Source organism: Scyliorhinus torazame, chromosome 9 (assembly GCF_047496885.1).
Source record: "Scyliorhinus torazame isolate Kashiwa2021f chromosome 9, sScyTor2.1, whole genome shotgun sequence".
NCBI lineage: Eukaryota > Metazoa > Chordata > Chondrichthyes > Carcharhiniformes > Scyliorhinidae > Scyliorhinus > Scyliorhinus torazame.
Genome location: NC_092715.1, coordinates 78,876,013 through 78,899,237, shown reverse-complemented (window position 1 = coordinate 78,899,237; position 23,225 = coordinate 78,876,013). Strand labels below are relative to the sequence as shown.

General features: G+C 47.1%; 1 protein-coding gene across 9 annotated transcripts in view; it reads right to left on the bottom strand.

Annotated features, from left to right (window-relative positions):
• ssbp2b (single stranded DNA binding protein 2b) overlaps nucleotides 1–23,225 on the bottom strand; it is a 645,808-nt gene that overhangs the window by 579,254 nt on the left and 43,329 nt on the right. For 6 of the 9 annotated variants that reach the window (XM_072516201.1, XM_072516198.1, XM_072516200.1 and 3 more), the window contains exon 1: nucleotides 4,061–4,210. The exons of the other annotated variants lie outside the window; for them this stretch is intronic. In XM_072516201.1, the coding sequence (XP_072372302.1) occupies nucleotides 4,061–4,191 (131 nt within the window). In that variant the 5' untranslated portion in view covers nucleotides 4,192–4,210. Of the gene's footprint in view, nucleotides 1–4,060; nucleotides 4,211–23,225 lie in introns of those variants that run through there. 9 annotated transcript variants of the gene reach the window in all.

The following is a 23,225-nucleotide window of genomic DNA, read 5'->3' as shown; positions in this document are numbered from 1 at the left end:
ACTAGGACCCGGGGGCACAGCCTTAGAATAAAAGGGAGCCACTTTCGAACAGAGATGAGGAGAAATTTCTTCAGCCAGAGAGTGGTGGGTCTGTGGAGTTCATTGCCACAGAGGGCGGTGGAGGCCGGGACGTTGAGTGTCTTTAAGACAGAAGTTGATAAATTCTTGATTTCTCGAGGAATTAAGGGCTATGGAGAGAGAGCGGGTAAATGGAGTTGAAATCAGCCATGATTGAATGGTGGAGTGGACTCGATGGGCCGAATGGCCTTACTTCCGCTCCTATGTCTTATGGTCTTATGGTCTTATCATTTCCGATACACTGTCCCGCTCCATCACCATGCCTAGTGAACCACTGAACGTCATCCGGCAAATTGAGTCACAGGTTGAGTCACAGGTGCAGCTGTGTGCTAGCACCCTCCCGGCATCTGATGAGAAGGTGATTTGTATCCGTGAGGAGACAGCCAAAGACCTCCTCTTGCAGCGTGTTATGCAACACCTAGCCAATGTCTGGCAAAAAGAGCAAAAAGAGCCCTCAATTTTTCAATGTAAAGGACGACCTGACGGTGGTTGATGGTATCCTCCTCAAACTGGACCGGATTGTAATTCCACATAGTCTCCAGAGCTTGGTGCTCCATCAAATCCATGAGGGCCACCTGGGTGTAGAAAAGTGCAGACACAGAGTGAGGCAGGCTGTCTACTGGCCCGGGATCAGCCAGGACATCGCGAACATGGTCCTTAACTGTGCGACCTGTCAACGCTTCCAGCCAGCGCAGAGTAAGGAGACGCTTCAGCAGCATGAAATCGAAACCTCTCCGTGGTCCAAGGCTGGCATCGACCTCTTTCATGCAAATGGTCATGATTACATGTTAATCACTGATTACTTTTCCAATTACCCTGAAGTCGTGAAGCTCTCAGACCTCACATCTCGGACCGTCATCAAGGCCTAGAAGGAGACATTCTCCAGGCATGGTATCCCACTCACTGTCATGAGTGACAATGGCCCGTGCTTCAGCAGCCATGAATGGTCTCTGTTTGCCCAGTCTTATCAGTTCAAACACGTCACTTCCAGCCCACACTATCCGCAGTCAAACTTAAAAGTTGAGAAAGGCATGCACATAGTGAAGCAGCTCATCTGCAAGGCCGCGGATTCTGCGTCTGACATTCACCTTGCGCTGCTTGCGTACAGGGCAACCCCACTGTCCACTGGAATGTCGCCGGCTCAACTGCTGATGAACAGGGATCTGCGAACGACACTTCCAGCCATACACGTGCCCAACCTGGATCACCTCCCGGTGCTGCAGAAGGTGCAGCAACTCCGAGACCGGAAAAACAGGGCTATGATGCTCATGCCACCGATTTGCCCGTGTTATCCCGTCAGACACTGTTCGGGTTAAGATCCCTAATGGAGGGTCGTCAGCTCCAGCTGTCGTTGTTCGACACGCTGCCCCTCGCTCGTATGTTGTGCGTCTGGCTGATGGTTCTGTTGTGCGATGAAACAGACGGGCACTGCGCAAAGTTACCTGCCCGCAACCACATTCTTCTCCGTTTCCTTCTATTGTTTTGCCACCTCCTGATACCTCGACTCACGAGGCCACCAGTCAGGCTTCAATCCCGCCCATCAAGGCACTGTCGTCCCCACCACCACCTCTCCGGCGGTCGACCAGGATCAGACGCAAGCCACAGAGACTGGGCTTATGAACATTTGTTCTGTTTGCTTTGTTCTGTGTTCTCGCATTAGACAGCTGTTTTCACATGTACATATGTTCACATCCACTGCATGTATATATGTTAATATTGGCCTATTCTTGTAAATACACTCACATATGTCATCCAAACATTAAAAAAGGGATGATGTCATGATATGCAGACACACACATAATGATATACAGACAAGCAGCGAATGGACACAGAGAACAGGACATGACCAATAAGCAGGCAAGACACTCAGGGGTGGGATCTGATTATAAAAGACACGAGGCACTCACACTCCGCCTCTTTCCACTGATGAACATCTAGCGAGTCAGTCAAGGGTGTTGTTACAATCTCACAACTCCACCACGTGGCTAAGAGCTAGTCTGGTTCAGTCAGACAGAGTAACTACACTTAAGTTAGCAGAGAGTCGAACTCACAGAGAACTGTGCTAACTGTGCTATTAGTTCAATAAACCTGATTGAACTAACTTCAAGGTCTGGAGTATCTTTCTGATCTAAACTGCATCCAGTTGTAGCCAGTGTCAGACCAGTGTACCTAGCACGGCACTTCCCTCCTCCTCTCAATCTCCTGGACTTAAGGCCTCCAGTGCTATATCTGAAATTCCACAAGCCCTGCCTCTTGGCTGTCCTCTTTATATCCATTTGCACCACTGGTAATCAGCAGTCGCTTCCTTCTAATTAGCGCAGCACTGCTTTACAGGGGGCAGTTTGCAAAAAGAGAAGCAAGCTAACTGGGACAAGTGGTAACCATTCACACTGCTTTGCTCCATTGAGCATTCAACCAGCCAGTGCAGGTCGTTCTTGGCTGAACACGACAATCCTGCAATCATTTAAATGAACAGGAAGTACAAAGTTTGAATGCCGCCTGCCTCAATGGGAGTGGGTACAGACTGACCGAGTATCACAACTCCGTGCCCAAAAATAGGATCAATCTAACTTTTAGTCCAGTGAGATAAATTATTTTCTTCCTTCCTTTCCAAGTCCCAGGACTTCCGTCCTCCAAACCCCAGTCTCCCAACTCCTGAAAACAAGCAGAGAGAAGTATCAGCTAAAAGTTACTTAGCCATTTCCAGTTACACAAAATCTCCACCGATCATTCAATTTTTTCGAAATCGAGAACAAAACAGCGGGGAATATGTATGTGGTGCAGAGATGGGGGCAACATTTTGAATTTTGTGCACACGGGCAGAGTTAGGAAGCAGGGAATTGCTGATGGGCGAGTGCTGGAGGTGATGAAGAAATTTAACAGCGCTTCTTAGATCAATGTTATCTCCATTAAAGTATTTTTTTTAGTGACGCAGATACAAATCCATTTTTCATATTACTGGTGCAATGTGCTCAATCTATTAATGCAATACAGCTGGATAATATTTTGACACTCTCAACAGAAAGAAAATCTTGCATTGATTTCCGCAGTTCTGGAAGCAAATATTTATCAAACCAAGCAAATATTTATTCCACAGTATTTAAGCAAACTTAGCCGGTATCACTGTTAAGTTACCTCACAGACATCTCTTCCGCCCTTCACCTACAAATACTAAAACACCTTAAGAAGATTCTCCTATGGGGCTTTGCATGGCAAACTGCTGCAAACGAGCATCATCCTTACTTCATTAACCAACAGCCAATTCTTTTCAAGGAAAATGCTTATTATTTTAAAGCAGAACAGAAATGATGTGGGGGCTATCTACCAAGGTGGGAAGTTCTGGTACAATCTTACAAAGTATATTTGAAGAGGGTCTTTTCAAACTTGGTTCTTAAAAGACATAACCAATCACATAGTAGTGCAAAACATTAAAACTCAGCTGGTGAAAAAAAGATCAAAAGGAAAAATTATAAATTAACCCAAAATAGAATGACTATAGCACTGAAGAAGTCAGCATTTGTCATAACAATCATAAAATATAGTTAAGCAAACACACTGTCACCCAATAATTTTGAGGCTCTGTCACATTGATTTATGAAGAATTCAAAATAACAGATTTTCATCATTCCAGAAATGTTCAACACACTGGAAAAGTACTTGTGAAATATTCAACAACTTGCCGTTGAACGATAGCTGAATACAGCCATCCAAATTACATGGTGCAGTGTTTATAGGCAGATAAGTGTGAGGAGAGCTTCCAAAATGTTAAAATTTAAAAATGAATGTAGTCTAATGTCAAGAGTTCATTTAGCTATGTTGCTGAAGCTTATTGAGGCAGTGTTCTTCAAACTGTTTTTCCGGGGACCCATTTTTACCAACCGGTCAACTTTCAGGACCCAACCTGGCTGACCTTCGCGACCCACGCCGGCCGACCTTCGCGACCCACGCCAGCCGACCTGTGCGACCCACCATCTTCTCTTACCTTGTTTGCTGCTGACAAAAATGGAGGAAATGGTTTTGGGTCCCTTTGGCCCTCGTACATGCTCCTCCAATGGAACCTGTTGGATGAAGGTGAAGCCTTCTTTCTGGTGTTGGAAAGTATGGAGACTCCATCTGTCCAAAGTTCTGAATTTTTTTCCTGTCAAATTTTATCAAATAAAACCCCTCCCCGAACTTGTAAAAAAAAAAGAATAAATTAAATGAAAAAAATAAAAATTAAATGAATAAAATAAATGAATAAAAACCACTGCAGAACTTGTAAAACAAAAAGCTGCAACCGTTTAAAAAAATAGCGGCCGCACTGCGCATGTGTGCCTGGTGATCGGCGCGCATACGCATTTGCGCATGTGCGCCGATCATCGTGCGCGCATGCGCAATGCGGCTGAATTTCTTTTTAACATGTTCGCGGCCGCTTGCAGCCGGCGTTATGAAAAGCCGGCTGCTGCGTGGGGATTTGCGCGATCAGGAGCGCCGCGGACAACGGCTCCGCTACCTTCCCGACACCCGCCTGCGACCCACCTGCAGGTCGCGCCCCTGATTTTGAAGAACAGTGTATTAAGGCATTGGGCGCAATTTAATGGAATAAGTTCAGTGTCATTTTGGGTAGTTTCTTAAGTGTTTCCCGACTGCCTCATCAGCGAGATCGTGGCCGTATTTAACGGCACTTAGTGCCTCAAGGCATGAGACATGGCACATATTTCCACGAGAATCTATTTGAGAGCTGTGAAGTGCTCTCACAACTAACAATACAATCCCTTATTAGCAGTAACATTGAACTGTGCAGACACAGGCTGCTCACAGCCAAAGGAAGTTAAAATGACCATCAGCATAGAACCAAGAACAGTGCTCTGTCCTGGAGGTGTTTGGTGGGACCAACAGGCAGCCCGTGCTATGAGTACATACAATATTGACGGTTGGCCCTGCAAATGCCTAGGCCCTCACCCCCAGTCCAGAGACAACCCCTGACCTATGACGCCAGCACCCCCTCCCAATCAGGCCCGCACAACACACCCCCATCCCCCCTCCCCCGAGGGGTCCCTCATCTCCCCCCGAGCACTGCGGCAGCAGCTCCAGTGCCCCGGTCTGCATGCCGGGAAATGGAAATGGCTACTCAGCTCCCCCATTTTTAAATAGGAGTGCTAAACAGTGCCCCCGTGACCAATCGCTGGGGAGCCGGATAGTCCCCAGGAGGCCGTTAGATTGGACTTCTGTCTTACTAATGAGATGGAGATTGGTCTTAATTGGTATCTCGCGGGATCTAGAACCCGCCACCGAAAACAGGCTGGTTAGATCGCAAACCGACTCGTGCCTGGCACGGATCCCAATTTTTGCCTCTCCCACTATTTGACCCATATGCCCGGACCTGCACCGGGCGCAACACAGCTGCTAAATGGCACCCAGCATCTTCAACTCTCTACTCATGGCTTCATGTTACCTGGCAGTGTCCACATGCTGCAATATTATCAGTTCAAGTCTTATTGAACAGAGCTTTTCGTACCTAAGGGTATGCGGTGTCCCAGATGGGCAGATCCATAGCCTTTTATCGGTTTCCTTGAATTCACACTTACTGGCTACATTTCTCAATCTCTATTTTCAACAGGTTCACCTGATTCCTGCCTCGGGCTCTGAAAATCATATCATTGGTTTGACTTCGGCTGCGAACCTGTGATAAAGTTCTCAAAAGTTTTATCTCCCAGATCTAAAACATTCTCTCCTGTCCACAAACAAATGTAACTGACCGTTCCTCTTCACCAGTGCCTTTTGGAAAGCCAATGAATGTCAATCTGCACCTTATCCTGAATTGGAGCTGCAGAGGCAGCCATTTTGTTTTTGCATGATTCACTCAAAGGTTTTTTTCTCTTCCTGGCATTAATTCAGGTTTTCTTTCTGCATTTAATTCAGCATTTGTTATGTTTCTAATGTTTGGATTTTATTCACAAACACCTGCTGCCACCTGTTTTGTACTGTGGTTCCCAGAAATCTGAAATAATCACACATTTAGGCCCAATAACGAGATCTTTAATTAACTGTACTTCTTGTCGCTCTCCATGTGGGTGCTTCGGTACACTGTCGTGCAGTTGGGTGATGTGACATACTAAATATGTATACTTATACACTACAATATAGTTCCTAAATCATTTTGGACTACTATAACTGATGTCCCCTTATGTTTGCCAGGCCACAAGTTGAAATGATTCATGTGGACAACCAAACCAAACAGTAAAATGTTAAGTTGTCTAAAAATTAGTTGCGGATTTCCGGTGGCGACTAGTGGGAGACGGTGGCACGCAAGGCAGCAAAGTAGTCCAAAATGATTTAGGAACTATATTGTAGTGTATAAGTATACATATTTAGTATGTCACATCACCCAACTGCACGACAGTGTACCGAAGCACCCACATGGAGAGCGACAAGAAGTACATAAACTATGGTTTATGTTTGTTGGACTTTTTAAACACGGTTCCCAGGGATTTTGGTCACCAATACCGGCCCATCGTATGAGATAAGGAATTTGGCATTGAAAATATGTCAAAATCTAAGAAGAAAGTTGGTGGCAAGAAGATTACAGAGGACAATCCTTTGACAGAGCCAGGAAGCCCACAAAGCTCAGCAGGAGGGAAGGTGGGAGACCAAGCCTTGGGTGTGACTGCTCATATTATGTGTAAACGCTGACTGAGGTGATAGCGCAGGAGTTTGAAAAACAGTTTGCGAAGCATTTTGAGGTGCAGGGCAGAGTGATGATGGAAACCCTTAAGCGGTCAATTGAGGAGGTCCTTGGGCCGATTCGGCAGAAGCTGGAAAAGACCTTGGAGACTGAAGAAGCATGGACAGGTGCTGAAGAGTGTGGAGGCGGCCTTTTAGCGGCATTGGAATTGAATAATATCATTGGAAGCTGAGAGGAGAGGAACAAGTCTCTGAGGGAAAAGGTGAATGACGTGGCGAACCAGTCGAGGAGATGGAACTTCAGAATCATGGGATTACCTGAGGGTGTGCAGGCCCGAAGGCGACTGAGTACTTTTCTCAGATGTTTGCCAAGCTTTTGGGCAGAGACAGGTGATTGTCCCCTCCAGAGGTGGTTCAGGCCCATCAGCCTCGGGCGAATGAGCCGCTGTGGACGGTGATTTTTGGATTCCACAGCTTCCAGAAGAAGTAGCGGGTTCTGCAATGGGCCAAAGTGAATCAGGACTCGAGGCAGGAACAAAGCATCATCAGGATATACCAAGATGTCGGAGCGGAGTTGGCGAAGCGGCATGCAGCTTTTAATAAAGCAAAATCAGCGCTATTCAGGAGTGCAGTAGGTTTGGAGAGGTGTACCCAGCAAGGCTTTTCGGCAGAAATTTCATTTTTCCAATACATCGGCGGAGGCAGAAGCTTTTGTCAAGGAACATGGACTTGGACTTGATTGAATGGATTTAATAGAGACAGTGGGGAGGGGTTGGTTTGGGAGGGGTTGTGGGTAGTATCTATTCGACGTTTGGGATTGAGGGCGCTACGGTTGTTGGGGGAGGATAGTGGTCAGGGCAACGGAATGGGGAATATATGGCCCCCTGGTGGAATTTAAGTATTGTAAGCGCTTTGGTTACTCATCCATAACCGATATAGGCTTGGAGGCTTTATTTTTCTTTGTGGGCATACACCCTGGGTGGACGGTTACCGTAGCTAGCTGTAAGGTTTTAACTAGTGAACGGAGCGAGGTGGGGGAGGGGGGAGCAGTTGCTACCTGTTGGACCTGCCTGAGCAAGATTCAGTGAGCCTAGCTTATTTGTTTGGGGTGCAGGAGGGGGGAGAGGGGGCGGGGGGGGGGAGAAGAGGAAAGGAGTCTTTTTTCTGGAAAGCTCTTTTGAGGGAAATGGGGGGCAGGGGGGTTGGGGATCTGACTGGGACTAAGGGGTTTTAAGTATCTTGTCCTCGGGGAAGGGTTGATGGTTGTCTTGGGTGGGTCCTGGACCCAGGCCAGGTGGAGGTGGCAACCTTTGTCTTTTATCTTTAGGAATTGGTACCAGTCAGTGGGTTGGGGAGGGTTTCTGGCTGGGGTATTTTTCTCTCTTTAAAGTTCAGTGTTTGTAAATTGTGTTTTATAAAATGAAACTTCAGTAAAAATATTTTCAATAAAAATAAGTTGCTTTATACCACCATGACTGGTTTCACAGTGTTGTCATAAACTGATAGCATTGAAGATAGATTGTAAGGTCGGGAGTGTGGTGGGGGATGGAATACTCGGAAAGTAGTGGGTGAGTTAGTCTCAAATTTAATTTAATGTTTATCTTTATCACTTAGGACTTTGAAAAAACTGCAAGTTCGTCAACAGGGCTGTTTAGCACAGGGCTAAATCGCTGGCTTTAAAAGCAGACCAAGGCAGGCCAGCAGCACGGTTTGATTCCTGTAACAGCCTCCCCGAACAGGCGCCGGAATGTGGCGACTAGGGGCTTTTCACAGTAACTTCATTTGAAGCCTACTTGTGACAATAAGCGATTTTCATTTCATTTCATTTTCAGTTGACAGAAACTGCCTCTCTGACAATTAACAGTCATTCCAAGTGATTTCCTGAATAAGGGGTAATTACTGGGCTTCGGAATCTGGGTGAGCACTTGTAGAGGCCCAAGCCTCCACCCCATCCCTGTAACCCAACAACCCCACCTAACCCTTTGGACACTAATGGGCAATTTTGCACAGTCAATCCACCTGCACATCTTTGAACTGTGGGAGGAAACCGGAGCACCTGGAGGAAACCCACACAGACACAGGGAGAACATACAAACTCCACACAGACAGTGACCCAAGGCTGGAATTTAACCCAAATCCCTGGCATTGTGATGTAGCAGTGTGCAACCATGCCACCACCTTGGACATGATTGAAAAGGTGCATAAAAATAGTATCTGCTATTACAGGTGGTGAATTTTAATGGGAGATCCAGTGGCAACCGCACAATAGCCTTACCATAGAGCCCGGTCTAAGTAATTGCCAAACTGATTGGCATCAGGAGTACCACTGGGAGCGGAGGCCACTTGCAGTACTGCAGTAAGCCCAGACTGCACTAGATCACTACCGGAGTCTGCAGTGAAGGTAAGCAAGGCTCGTTCACCAGGGCTAGTCATGCAGACCCCGCTGAGGGGGGTGGGAGGAAGGTCAATTTAAAAGGCAGTTTGGGGTCTTCAAGTGTGAGAAGCCCTTACTGCCAATGGGCCTCTTCTCTAGACATGGGGTATCCAATTAGGAGGGACCTCCCCCACCTGGTCACAGCCATACCCATCAGCATTTAGCTGCTAGGTTGCCCACATGGCATGACCTCTGCCCACAGCTGATAGAACACTAGTAACAACAGAATGAGGCCACTCAAGGTCCTCAATTGACCTCCACATGAGAAACCATTCTCGAACCATCGGTCAGAAAGGCAGTTTGTTCTTCACCCTGCACATTCCCACCTGATTATACTGCCCCCAGCCTCCTGTGCAGCATTTCATTTCACTAGTGGTCATAAGTAGAATGGATTGTAAACAGTGTAAAGTTAGGAATTTGGTGAGAGTGGAAATTTGGTGTGAATGACGAAGGGGATGCTACTTTTTGCCTGCAGCACCTGTAGTAGTTTGTGGAAGCTTGAGACAGTAAATATTTGAAATTTTGCCCAGTGTTTTCATGATAGTGCAAGTAGGTATGCGAACAAAAAACTTAGGGTGCGACTTAACTGGTAAAAAAGAGTCCCATTGTGGGCGGGTTTAGTGAGGAATTTTCCGGTGCTCACAACCCCACTAACGAACAGGAATGTTATTTTTTCGGATCTTGGAAGAGAATGCCAGTCGAGGCCGCACTCGATCCTGCAACACAACACCCAGGCGCTCCCCCCCCCCCCCCCCCCCCCCCCACAACATACCTTTTGGGGCATCCTCGAGGCGCCCATAACCCACATCATAAGGGCAGGGCACCCCCAGACCCAAACCATTGGCGCGGGGAAAATGCCACCTTGGTACTGTGGCACTGCCAGCCTGGCACCATGGCAGTGCCAACAGGGTGCCATCCTGGCACTGCCAAGGTGCCCAGATGGCAGTGCCAGCTGGAAGGGGCACTTCCAGGGTGGCAGGTTGGCACTGCCAAGCTGGAATTTTTTGCGCAGTGGGAGTCGGGCCGGGGTGCCCTGCATCGCTTCGGGGATCTCAGAGATCTGGACACCATTTATAAATGGCGCCCTGATCTTTCGCTACACTGAGGAGTTCCAGCCAGCGGAGTTCCTCAGTGCACAAAAAGGGGATATGTGTGGTCTCGGCTGCACGTTTCCCGCTGAGGCCCTTATCTAACCTGGGTGCCGTTTTATAGCTGCGACCACCGGGAAACACTTGGCTAAACTCACCAGCTATGGGACTTATTCCCATTTACTTAAATCCCGCCCAATATGTCTGAGTACAAACAAGAGGGCAGGTCATATTAGATTCAGTAATGAGCCAGATTCACTTAAGAGCCTAACAGTACATGAACACTCATGTAAGAAATATCCTAAAATAAATACCTAACAATCATACAACAAACTTAAATTCCTTCAAAACACAAAACCCCAGCTGGAAAAGTGATCCAACCATAGCTAACAAAAAAGTTAAGGATTGTATGAGGATTGGGAGTATTTTAGAATTAAACAAAGAAGAACCAAGATGCTAATCAGGAATGAAAGTAGAATTTGAAAATAAACTAGCAAGAAACAGCAGTCTGTAAAGTATTAGATCAATACTCCTCCTCTTCCAGGGAACACGCCCTAAGAGGGAGTTGACAACTATGTTGATTTCCATTGGATTGGTCCATGATTATGTTTGCTAAAGTATTGCAATGGTCTGCCATTGCTTTCTGAAATATGACTGACTGGCCAAGAAACTCTCATGCTCTTACCATCTAAATTAGAAGGTTTTGCATGTTATTAATCAACGTGTTTGGCCACGTTATGAATGCACTTGAATACCCTGAAGGGGACATTATCCCAGAGGTTTGGCCCAGAGGTAGGAACGCTACCACTGTACTGTAAGGCCTTCAAGAGCTTTTATAGGTACATAAAAAGGAAAAGATTTACAAAGACAAATATGGGCCCATTACTGGCAGAGACAGCAGAATTTATATTGGAGAATAAGGAAGTGGCAGAGAAGCTCAACAAATGCTTTGCAGTGGATTTTCCACACAATCCGCCACAATCTGCCTTTGGCCGGTGGTGGGATCTTCTGGTCTCGCTGTTGTCAGCTGAATTTCCCGTTGAATGCACCCGTCGTCACTGAGAAATCTATGGTAGGGATGTGCTTTCAGCGGGACCAAAAGATCCCGCCGGCGTGAACGGCCAGAAAATTCCAGCCTTTGAATCTGCACAGAGGGAGATATAAAAACCTCCCTGGAAAACTAGAGAACCAAGGGACTTGTGAGATTGAGAACCTGAAATAAGTTAGTATTAGTAAAAAAGGTAGTACTGGAAAAAGTACTGGAAAAATTAATGGGACTAAAAGTTGATAAATATCCTAGACCTGGTGATCTACATCCCAGAATGTTGAAAGAAGTGGTTATGGAGATAATGGGTGCATTGGTTGTCATCTTCCACAATTCTATAGATTCCGGAACAGATCTTGCAGATTCGAAGGTAGCAAATGTAATGCCACAATTTAAGAAAGGTGGGAGAGAAAACAATGAACTGCACACCTCTTAGATTGGCACCATTAGTAGGGAAAACACTAGAATCTGTGATAAAAATCTGTCAACTGGACACATAAAAAATAATGGTAGGATTGGGCACAGTCAACATAGATTCATGAAAGAGAAATCATGTTTGACAAACCTGTTAAAGAGTTTTTTCAGGAATGAATTAGCAGAATAGATAAGGGAGAAGCAGTGGATCTGGTGTTAAGTGTTAGTGAAAGAACAGCAATGGAATTAGAGTCAGGATGATGTAGGGCTTGGAGAGGAATATGGTCATGGTGGCAATCCAGTGCATATCTGCTGCCCTTGTTCTTCTGGGTGGTAGAGGTCACAGGTTTGGAATATGCTGCGGCAGTAAATGCGAATCACTGCCTGCACAAAGTTATGGATTGCTTTAGGACTAGAAAGCAACATAATAAGTGACACAAGAACATAAAAGGTAGAAAAGGAGCAGGCTATTTAGTCCTTCGAGCATATTCCACCATTCAATACAATGATAGTTGTTCTTCTACTCAAATCCACCAACCTGCAAAATTTCTCTTACATCTTGATTCACTTTGTATCCAAAAATCTATTAATATATATTCAAGATGTAGGGGGAAGATGGGAACGAGATGGCTCCCGCTGGACTGCTGTACTTTTTGCCCCTCAGTAACATGGCTTGTTTACTCTTGAAAACCCACATAGTTATTGTATTAAGGATCTTGTATGACTGAGATGCCCAAAAACGTCAGGGGAAAGAAGGTGCAAAGCAGAAGTTCGTCGACAGAGTCTGAGGTCTCTCGGAGCTCATCGACAGGTAAAATGGCAGTCAGTTGCTGGTGCTCTGGCCACTCATTAACGGTCAAGTAGCTTTGTGTTGGAGGACCTCCAGAAATCAATGGAAGAGGCCTTGGGCCCCATTCGAGCGGCAATTGGGAAAACTAATGAAACCGTGGAAGCCCATAGAGCCACGATCAAAGATATGGAAGTGGCCCTTTGAGTCACAGTCGTGAGACTGCCTCGCTGGAATTGGAGCTATCTTTGATGGTGGAAGCAAACAAATCGTTGAAAGCCAAGATGAATCACCTAAAGAATAAGTGCAGGAGGCAAAATATTCAAATTGTGGGGCTGCCGGAGAGGATGAAAGACCCAATGCCCACAGAGTACTTCACAGATACGTTCGGTAAGATGGTGGATTCACATCCCCTCCTGAGTTGGACCGCACCCATCCTACACTCCGGCCGAGACCTCGTCCTGAGGGTTCACCGCGTGCGGTGACAGTGAAGTCCCACAGCTTCAAGGAGAGAGGGTTCGAAGATGGGGGAAGGAACACTGTGACTTTAGGTGGGAAGGCCATGCCACCAGATCTTTTCAAGACATGGGTATGGAGCTAGCGAAGAAGAGAGCTGCATTCAATAGAGTCAAGGTCACCCTGTATAAAAGTGGAGTCCGGTTAGGTTTGGTCTACCCTGCTCGGCCTTGAGTAACTTTTAAGGAAAAAGACTATTTCTTCAACACACCGGGAAAGGTGGACTCTTTCGTCAACAAACACAAGTTCAGCATAGTGTAAGTGAGTTTTAGGTTCTGTTGATGGGCATGTTTATTTGTTGCACAGTTGAGGTTTCATGTTTGTTCATGTATTTTCTCCTTCTTGTTGTAGTTGAATTTTTATAGTTCTTGTTTAGATTTGGGCTTTAGCTCGATGTGGGGCTCTGTTTGTTATGGTATATAGCTCCCTTTCGGAGCACAAGGTTTACGGGGTTTTGGTATATTGTTGTCTGTAACCTATTTCTTATTTGCAGTTAGTAGCCTCCCTACTAACCTAAGAGTTAGCTAACGGGAGCAGTTTTGAAGGGTTGGTTACAATTCATTAAAGTCGTTTTTTAGATAATGAATTTAGGATTATTGTTTTGTTTAGATTTGTTAGAAGTAGACTTTAGTAGTTTGTGTTTGCCTTGCCTCTATTTGTATTTGGGTGTGGTTGCATTCAAGAGCAGGACATTGACGTGAGGGCAGGGAGGTGGGGGTAATTTGCTGATGGTGTCTACTGATTTCTCTTTGTCCAGTCTTTTGATTTGGTTGGGTGGCCATCTTGGGCGGGTCTGTTTGCTGTACCTTTTCAGTATCCTTTGGGTAATCTCCCTTTGTGGAAATAGCTGACTCCGGATTGAGGGGGAGAGGAGGGGGGGGGGGGAGGGGGGGGGGGGATGGGGGGGGGGGGATGGGGGGGGGGGAGACCCCCAATTCGCTTGTCACCTGGAAAGTTAAGGGTTTGAATGGCCCAGTGAAAAGATTGAGAGCATTTGCTCACCATAAGAGTCTAAACTTCGATGTGCTGGTTTTGGAAGACTATAACACATAGGAGCAGAATTAGGCCACTCGGCCCATCGAGTCTGCTCCATCATTCAATCATGGCTGATATTTTTCTCGTCCCCATTCTCCTGCCTTCTCGCCATAACCCCTGATCCCCTTATTAATCAAGAACCTATCTATCTCTGTCTTAAAGACACTCAGTGATGTAGCCTCCACAGCCTTCTGCGGCAAAGAGTTCCACAGATTCGCCACCCTCTGGCTGAAGAAATTCCTCCTCATCTCTGTTTTAAAGGATCGTCCCTTTAGTCTAACATTGTGTCCTCTGGTTCTAGCTTTTCCTACAAGTGGAAACATCCTCTCCACGTCCACTCTATCCGGCCTCGTAGTATCCTGTAAGTTTCAATAAGATCCCCCCCTCATCCTTCTAAACTCCAACGAGTACAGACCCAGAGTCCTCAACCATTCCTCATACGACAAGCTCTTCATTCCAGGGATCATTCTTGTGAACCTGCTCTGGACCCTTTCCAAGGCAAGCACATCTTCCCTTAGATATGGGGCCCAAAACTGCTCACAATACTCCAAATGGGGTCTGACCAGAGCCTTATATAGCCTTAGAAGTACATCCCTGGTCTTGAATTCAAGAACTCCCACGTCCCTTTGTGCTTCTGATTTCCTAAGCATCTCCCCATTTAGAAAATAGTCTATGCCTCCATTTCTCCTTCCAAAGTGCATAACCTCACACTTTCCCGCATTGTACTCCATATGCCACTTCTTTGCCCACACTCCTAGCCTGTCCAAGTTCTTCTGCAACCCGCCTGCTTTCTCAATACTACCTGTCCCTCTACAGATCTTTGTATCATAGATTATCAGAGAATTTACAGTGCAGAAGGAGGCCATTCGGCCCATCGAGTCTGCACCGGCTCTTGGAAAGAGCACCCTACCCAAGGTCAACACCTCCACCCTAGCCCCATAACCCAGTAACCCCACCCAACACTAAGGGCAATTTTGGACACTAAGGTCAATTTATCATGGCCAATCCACCTAACCTGCACATCTTTGGACTGTGGGAGGAAACCGGAGCACCCGGAGGAAACCCACGCACACACGGGGAGAACGTGCAGACTCCGCACAGACAGTGACCCAAGCCGGAATCGAACCTGGGACCCTGGAGCTGTGAAGCAATTGTGCTATCCACAATGCTACCGTGCTGCCCAACTATCATCTGCAAACTTAGCAACGGTGCCTTCAGTTCCGTCTTACAGATCATTAATGTATATTGTGAAAAGTTGTGGTCCTACTTGCGGGTCAGTGACAAAAGCAGGTTGTGAAAGGGTTGGGTAGGACAGGTCTTTCATTCGTATTTCGATGATAGGGCCAGGGGTGCAGCGATATCAATTAATTAAAAGGGTTCCGTTTTCTGCCTCGAAGACTTTGGCCGATCTCAACAGCAGACACGTTATTGTCTGTGGTTCTCTGGTGGACATCCCAGTGGTTAAGGTTAATATTTACACCCTGAACTGGGACGATACGAATTTTATTAATACCCTGCTGGCCTCCCTCCCCGATTTATACTGTAGCCACCTGAGTTGGCCACTTCCCGACTTAAAATGGAGAACAGCAAAGGCTGAAGGGAAATTCAGCTAACACAGGCAAAAACTAGCAGGTGCAAGTGTACTGTGTATTAGACTCTGCAAAAGCCCAGACAGCATCGATACAAGCAGCCAACTGCATAGTAATGTAGCAGCCATCTACATAGTAATGAGCGATCCCCGGAAACAATCAAAACATTTGAGGTAAACAAGGCCAAGCCAGACTCCTCGGCGCCAGCAGGAGCCAACACAAAAGAGGTTAACGGACACTTAAAGACCGCCCAACGATCAGGGAACAGCTCCAGTATTGGAGAAATCGAACCAAGCGATCAGAACGAAGTCCAATCACTTGAAACCAGGTACGGAGTCCGCCCCGATAGGTGGGAAGCCCCTGGGGACTATAAAGTAAAACCCCCAAGTTCAAATCGTCCTTCTTGACAGGGTCACTCAGCAACACGAACCAACCCTTGACAGTGACCTGTCCAGCTGCCTCCAAAGAACGTAAGTCTCAAGTCAACGCTCGCTACGAGATAGGCTCTCCTAGCTACCAGTCCATACCAGCTTTTGAAACCCGCAGACTCAGAATCCGAACGAAAGGCCATTTGTTCCCCTGACCTGGTGGGCCGGTCCGAAGCTAAGTATTGGCCTGTTAGTGATAGAAATAGCTTAGAAAGTAGAGTTTATGCATGAGTAGCGATTCACTGTGTATAATAAATGTGCTTTGATTTGAATCTTACTAATTGGTGTATTGAGTTATTGATCATTACTCGAACTTGAACCTCGCGGCGGTATCATAAAGATACCTGGCGACTCTAGAGCAAAGGTTATAAAACAGAGCCAATTGAACCAACCAAAAGTTAGCAACAATACTCGCATCAGCTCATTTTGGGTGGGGACATGAACTGCGCCCTCGTCCTAGATTGGATCGTTATAAGCCCATATCTCTTACTCCAGCCGGGGTGACCAGCGCTTTGTTGTCTTTTATGGGGCAGATAGAGGGCATAGATTCTTGGCTTTCTTACACCCAGGTGATAAAGATTTTTTTTCGCATGTTCATTATGTGTATTCGCGATTTGATTTTTTTGTGGTATCTCCTTGTGGTACTCCCCTTCAGTGGTGGTGGCTGAGTAAATAGCAATTGTTATTTCAGATGCAGTTTGTTGATCTAGCGCTAGAATCTGGCCCTACTCAACGTCTGCCATGGAGGTTAGACACAATACTATTAGCAGATAAGAAATTGTGTGAGTGCATGTCCACTGCCATAGAGGACTATATAAAATTTTACAAAACAGAGTCAATATAAGACCATAAGACATAGGAGTGGAAATAAGGCCATTCGGCCCATCGAGTCCACTCCACCATTCAATCATGGCTGATTTCAACTCCATTTACCCGCTCTCTCTCCATAGCCCTTAATTCCTCGAGAAATCAAGAATTTATCAACTTCTGTCTTAAAGACACTCAACGTCCTGGCCTCCACCGCCCTCTGTGGCAATGAATTCCACAGACCCACCACTCTCTGGCTGAAGAAATTTCTCCTCATCTCTGTTCTAAAGTGACTCCCTTTTATTCTAAGGCTGTGCCCCCGGGTCCTAGTCTCCCCTGTTAATGGAAACAACTTCCCTACATCCACCCTATCTAAGCCATTCATTATCTTGTAAGTTTCTATCAGATCTCCCCTCAACCTCCTAAACTCCAATGAATATAATCCTAGGATCCTCAGACGTTCATCGTATGTTAGGCCTACCATTCCTGGGATCATCCGTGTGAATCTCCGCTGGACCCGCTCCAGTGCCAGTATGTCCTTCCTGAGGTGTGGGGCCCAAAATTGCTCACAGTATTTTAAATGGGGCCTAACTAATGCTTTATAAAGCTTCAGAAGTACATCCCTGCTTTTATATTCCTTGATTCTTTGATCCTTCTTTGATTCTTAAGAAGGACAAAGACCCAACAAAGTGTGGTTCGGATCAACCTAAATCACTGTTGAATGCAAGTTACTTGCCAAGGTGTTGCCGCTTCGGCTGGAGTCCTGTCTCCCAATTGTAATCTCAGAGGATCGGACAGGCTTCGTGAAGGATCAACAATTGTCTGTCAATATACATTGCCTGCTAAATGTTGTCCTTTTCTCCTCAGTGCCCGAACCAGAGGTGATTATTTCCCTGGATGCCGAAAAGGCATTTGATAGAGTATAGTGGGAGTATCTATTTGAGAGTCTGGGAGGCTCTGTTGTGGCCACAAATTTATTTCTTATCAGCTACTGTATAAGGCGAGTATTGTTGCTAACTTTTGGCATTGCAAGTGTCGGTACGAATGTCCTGAACTTGTTATTTTTTGTTGAGTTGAATAGGAGCAGATGACAGGGATACCCACTGTCACCGCTGCTGTTTGCTTTAGCAATAGAGCCTCTCGTTACAGTGTAGAGGTGCTTTGTTAAGTGAAGGGGAAATAAATCGGGGAGGTGGAGCATCGGTGTCCTTTTAGGTGGACAACCTACTTCTCTATATTACGGACCCAGTACCCTCCATGGACAAGATAATGAAGCTGCTTAGTATTTTTGGTTCCTTTTCTGGGTACAAGTTGAACTTGAAAAAGAGTGAATGATGCCCGGTCAACTCCCCTGGGAGGAGAGCCTAACTAGGGATGTTAGCTTTTCGCTTTGCCAAAACTAGAACAGGGCCTCACTTCATAAATGAAATTATTCTAATCTGATTGACAGTATCAAAAGAGACTTACAGAGGTGGGATAACCTCCCCTATCCTTGGCGGGTAGGTTTCAGACTAATAAAATGAACGCGCTCCCAAGATTTGTATTTCTCTTTCAGTGTCGCCCCATTTTTATCCCCAAGTCCTTTTTTGTTAAAGTCAACAAAGTGATGCCCTCCTTTATTTGAGTGGGGTTTTGCTCCAAAGAGACAGATAATTGGGGGGCCTGGCCATACCTAATTTATTGTCTTACAATTGGGCAGCCAATATTCCAAAGATATTGTTGTGATTTAGCAATCCCAATTCCATAATGAGGACAAATGGAAGCAAGCTCCTGCAGTACTTCTAGTCTTCGTGCAATAGGTACAGTGGTGATCACCACTTGGAAGCAGTTTAGGCAACATTCCAAGCTCCTTGCCCTGTCTTCGCTAGTCCCCATTTGCAATAACCACCTTTTCCTAACAGCTGGTTTGGACTCGACTTTTAAGTCTTGGGAGGGGAAGGGTCTGGAAAGGTTTGGGGACCTATTCATGGAGGGGAAGTTTGCGAGCTTTAAGGAGTTGGCTGAGAAATTCCAACTGCCTGGTTCCAGACTTTTCAGGTATTTTTAAATTTGTGATTTTTCCCGCAAAGCTTTCCCCTCCTTTTCTTTGGTGCCACTCTCTTCACTGTCAAAGAAGATTTTGTCCATTCTAGGCCTGACAGGGGAATCATTTCGGACTATTTATGGCCATATCCTTCCAACAGAGTCTGCTCTGTTCAGCGAAGTGAGAATGAAATGGGAGGGTGAATTGTGTCCCATTCTTAATGGTGAGATATTGAGTGAGGCCCTTCACACGGTCAATTCCATGTCTTTATGTGCTCGTCTGAGAGTTTGGTTCAATTCAAGGTTTTGCACAGGACGCACCTGATCAGAGCTAGGATGAGCAGATTCTACTCCGGGTTGAGTATAAGTGTGAGTGCTGCTCACAAGGGCTGGCTAACCATACACATATGTTCTGGTCCTGTCCCAAGTTGATAAGCTGCTGGATCTCTTTCTTTAACACTATGTTAGAGATACTCCATGCAGAATTGGACCCATGTCTGCTGGTGGCCACGTGCGGGATTCTCCGCAATCTGCGCGATGTCCGCCGACCGGCGCCAAAAACGGCGCGAATCAGTCCGGCATCGCGCCGCCCCAAAGGTGCGGAATTCTCCGCATCTTGAGGGGTCGAGCCCTCACCTTGAGGGGCTAGGCCCGCGCCGGACTGATTTCCGCCCCGCCAGCTGGCGGGAAAGGCTTTTGGTGCCCCGCCAGTTGGCGCGGAAATGACTTTGCCATGCGGCGCATGCGCGGGAGCGTCAGCGGCCGCTCATGGCACCCCGCGCCTGCGCAGTGGAGGGGGTCTCTTCCGCCTCCGCCATAGTGGAGACCATGGCAAAGGCGGAAGGAAAAGAATGCCCCCACGGCACAGGCCCGCCCGCGGATCGGTCGGCCCGGATCACGGGCCAGGCCACCGTGGTGGCACCCCCCGGTGCCAGATCGCCCCGAGGCCCCCCCAGGACCCCGGAGCCCGCCCGCACCGCCTTGTCCCGCCGGTGAGAAGTGGTTTGATTCTCGCCGGCGGGACAGGCATTCCAGCAGCGGGACTTCGGCCCTTCACGGGCTGGAGAATCGCCGGGGGTTGCGCCAACCGGCGCGGCGCAATTCCCCCCACTGAATATCCGGTGCCGGAGAATTCAGCAACCGGCGGGGGCGTGATTCAAGCCAGCCCCCGGCGATTCTCCGACCCGGCGGGGGGTCGGAGAATCCCGCCCCACTATCGGGATGTTGGATTCGCTGGTGCCTCAGTCTGGGGTGAAGGCGGATGTCCTTGCCTTTGCCTCGTTGTTACCCTAGAGGCGAATTCTACTTGGGTGGATATCTCCTACTCTGCACAGTCCCTTGGCTTGGTTGGGTGACCTCATGTGCTTTCTACATTTGGGAAAGGTCAAGTACACTATCAGGAGATCAGTGGATTCTACCTAAGATGGCAACCATTCATTTCCTTTTTTAAGGAGTTAATCACTGTGAGCTGTTAGGGGGTTAAGTTTATTTTTTGTGTTACAGTTAACATGTGCTTTTGCTTTATTGTTTCTTTCTTCCAATGTGTATTTCTGTTTCATTGTTTCGTTTAATATGAGAATTTTTTAATAAACATATTTTTGAAAAAAATTCTATTCAATATGTGGGGCGGGATTTGCCAGCCTCGTCACGCCCATCTTGGTATTCTCCTGGGGCCCGGGAACTAACGGTCTCCCCAGCAAGGCCGTGATCGGGGGTCATTTAGTACAGATAGTGGACGAGTCATAACAGCACCACGGGGGGAGGGGGAGGGGGTCTCCCAAGCCACAGGGGACACCTGGGTGGTCGGGCTCATGGGAACTGCCATGGTGCCAGCCTGGCAGTGCCAAGGTGCCCATGCTGGAGGTCGGGCCCGGGGTGCCTTAGCCTTCAGAGGTGGGGTGAGGTGAGGGATGGGGGGAGGGGTCAAGGACCCTGGGAGCTCGCCAGTGCTGGAAATTATTAAGTGCTGCCTCAAAAGGGCGTTCCCCACCGAGGCCAAAAGGAAAGGCAAAGTGCCATTGAATAGCAGGGTGTTTCTCAGCACTGCAGCAGCCGAGAAACACCCCACTAAACGCGCCCAAAAGCGAACTCTGATTCTGTCCCCGTTAATTTGCGCCCATTGTTTCTTAAATCTCAAGATCTTCCACTCTAAAACAATTAGACAGATTACTTCACAATCTATTGACCAACAAATAACAAACTCAGAAATAGAAATCAGATATGTAAAATATTTTAAAGAGAACTTTAACTTTGCAACATACAGAAAGTGAGCATGTAGAGCGGAATTTAATGTCTTACCTATGGTAAGTTTGATGGCGGGGGTCATTGAATCAGGCTGGAGCAGGCAGGTTGTGCCCCTGCCATTTTTCCACTTCAGCACAGATTAAGTCCATGGTAGGAAGGCACATAGACAGCCTTCCCATCCGAGGTGAGCCCCACTTAACTGCCCTTACGTTGGCAGTTAAGTGGGGCTCACAAAAAAGAAGAGGAACGGTTACATTCTGAGAGTGAATTTTCTCTGGTTAATTTGGGTAATGAGGAAGTACTGGGAAGTTGAAACAACTGGTTGAATTATCTTTCAGATAAGAGCTGAGATGAACTGGAAGAGTTACTGCAATCTTATAAATGTATATATGGGAATACATTAGGTAGAATGTAGATGGGAATGCATGATGTAGATTTGTGGGGGAACAGTTCCACAAAAGCAAAATTCATATAGGTTAAATCCAGCAAAGTTATCACAAGTACAGAAGGAAAATGAATATATTCCCCAAAATTACATTATTGAATTGAGTTCCAGTGATTGGAGGGAGATGGGCCAATGGCGCAATGGATAATGCGTCCGACGACGGATCAGGAGATTCCAGGTTCAACTCCTGGCTGGCTCGGAGTTCAAACCTTTGGGGGCCAGTTTAGTTCAGTTGGCTGAACAGATGGTTCGTGATGCAAAAGCAAGGCCAGCAGCAGGGGTTCAATTCCCATACCACCCGAGGTTATTCATGAAGACCTGTCTTCTCAACCTTTCCTCTGACCTGAGGTGTGGTGATCCTCAGGTTAAATCACCACCAGTCAGCTCTCCCCCTCAAAGGGGAAGGCAGCCTATGGTCACCTGGAACTATGGTGACTTTACCTTTTGTGATTGGCATTCACCTATCATAATGGTGCCGAAGCCCAATGGAACACATACTTTGTGTGGACTACAGGAAAGTGAATGTAGTCACCAAGAGGGATTGGTTTCCTGTACCACAATTGGAGGATTGAAAGTTTTTTTAATTCATTTACGGGATGTGGGCGACGCTGGTTCAGCCAGCATTTATTGCCCATCTCCAGTTGTCCTTCAGAAGGTGGTGGTTAGTTGCCTTCTTGTTCGGCTGCAGTCCTTGAGATGTAGGTACACCCACAGTGCTGTTAGGGAGGGAGTTCCAGGATTTTGCCCCAGTGAGAGAAGGAATTGCAATCTTTTCCAAGTCAGGGTGGTGAGTGACTTGGAGGGGAACTATCATTCATGGGCTCCATGTTTTTAATAATTGTGCGCGCCCACTCCAAGTGGCTGGAAGTTTTCAGGATGTCTTCCACAATGTCCAGAGCTGGAGCTACTATTGAGAAGCCCAGAGGATATTTTTGTACCTACGGACTTCCGGAGGTGCTGGTTACGGACAATGAAACTCCTTTCACCAGTGAGGAGTTTGCCATTTTTATGCGGCGCAATGGCATTCGGCACAATCGTACTGTGCCATATCACCTTCCTCTAATGGACTGGCAGTCCAAACTTTGAAACGAGGTTTGAAAAAGCTCCCAACCGGGTCTATAGGCACTCAGTTGGCACGCTTCCTATTCAATTAATGTACAATGTCACATGTGACCATCGGGATTGCTCCAGCTGAACTCTTGATGGCAAGACAACTCTGGACTTGGTTGAGTCTTACTCCTCCAAATCCTGGGGCAACTGTCGAGCAGCATCAGAAGTCGCAGAAGAATCACCACAGTTCCCAGACGTCGGGGCAAACGTTCCATGCCGGGGACTGGTCCAGTCTCGTATAGGGTCCAAGTCCCTTAAGAAGCATGTGGCCCATTTAACCAGGCATGAAGTCGCCTGTCGTGACATTCCACCGATGGTAGTACTGCTGTCGCCAAAGCGTGAGTCGGCCATTGGGTTGAGGGCATGGCCATCCGGGTTGTCACGCCCAGCCTAGCAAGAGTACTACAACTCGGCTTCCAATATGGACATGGAGGTATCCGTGCCGGCAGAAGACAGTGTGGCCGGCACCAACGCCCCAATGGTTCCCTTTCAGCGGTCAGTCAGAAAGAAGCATGCAGCA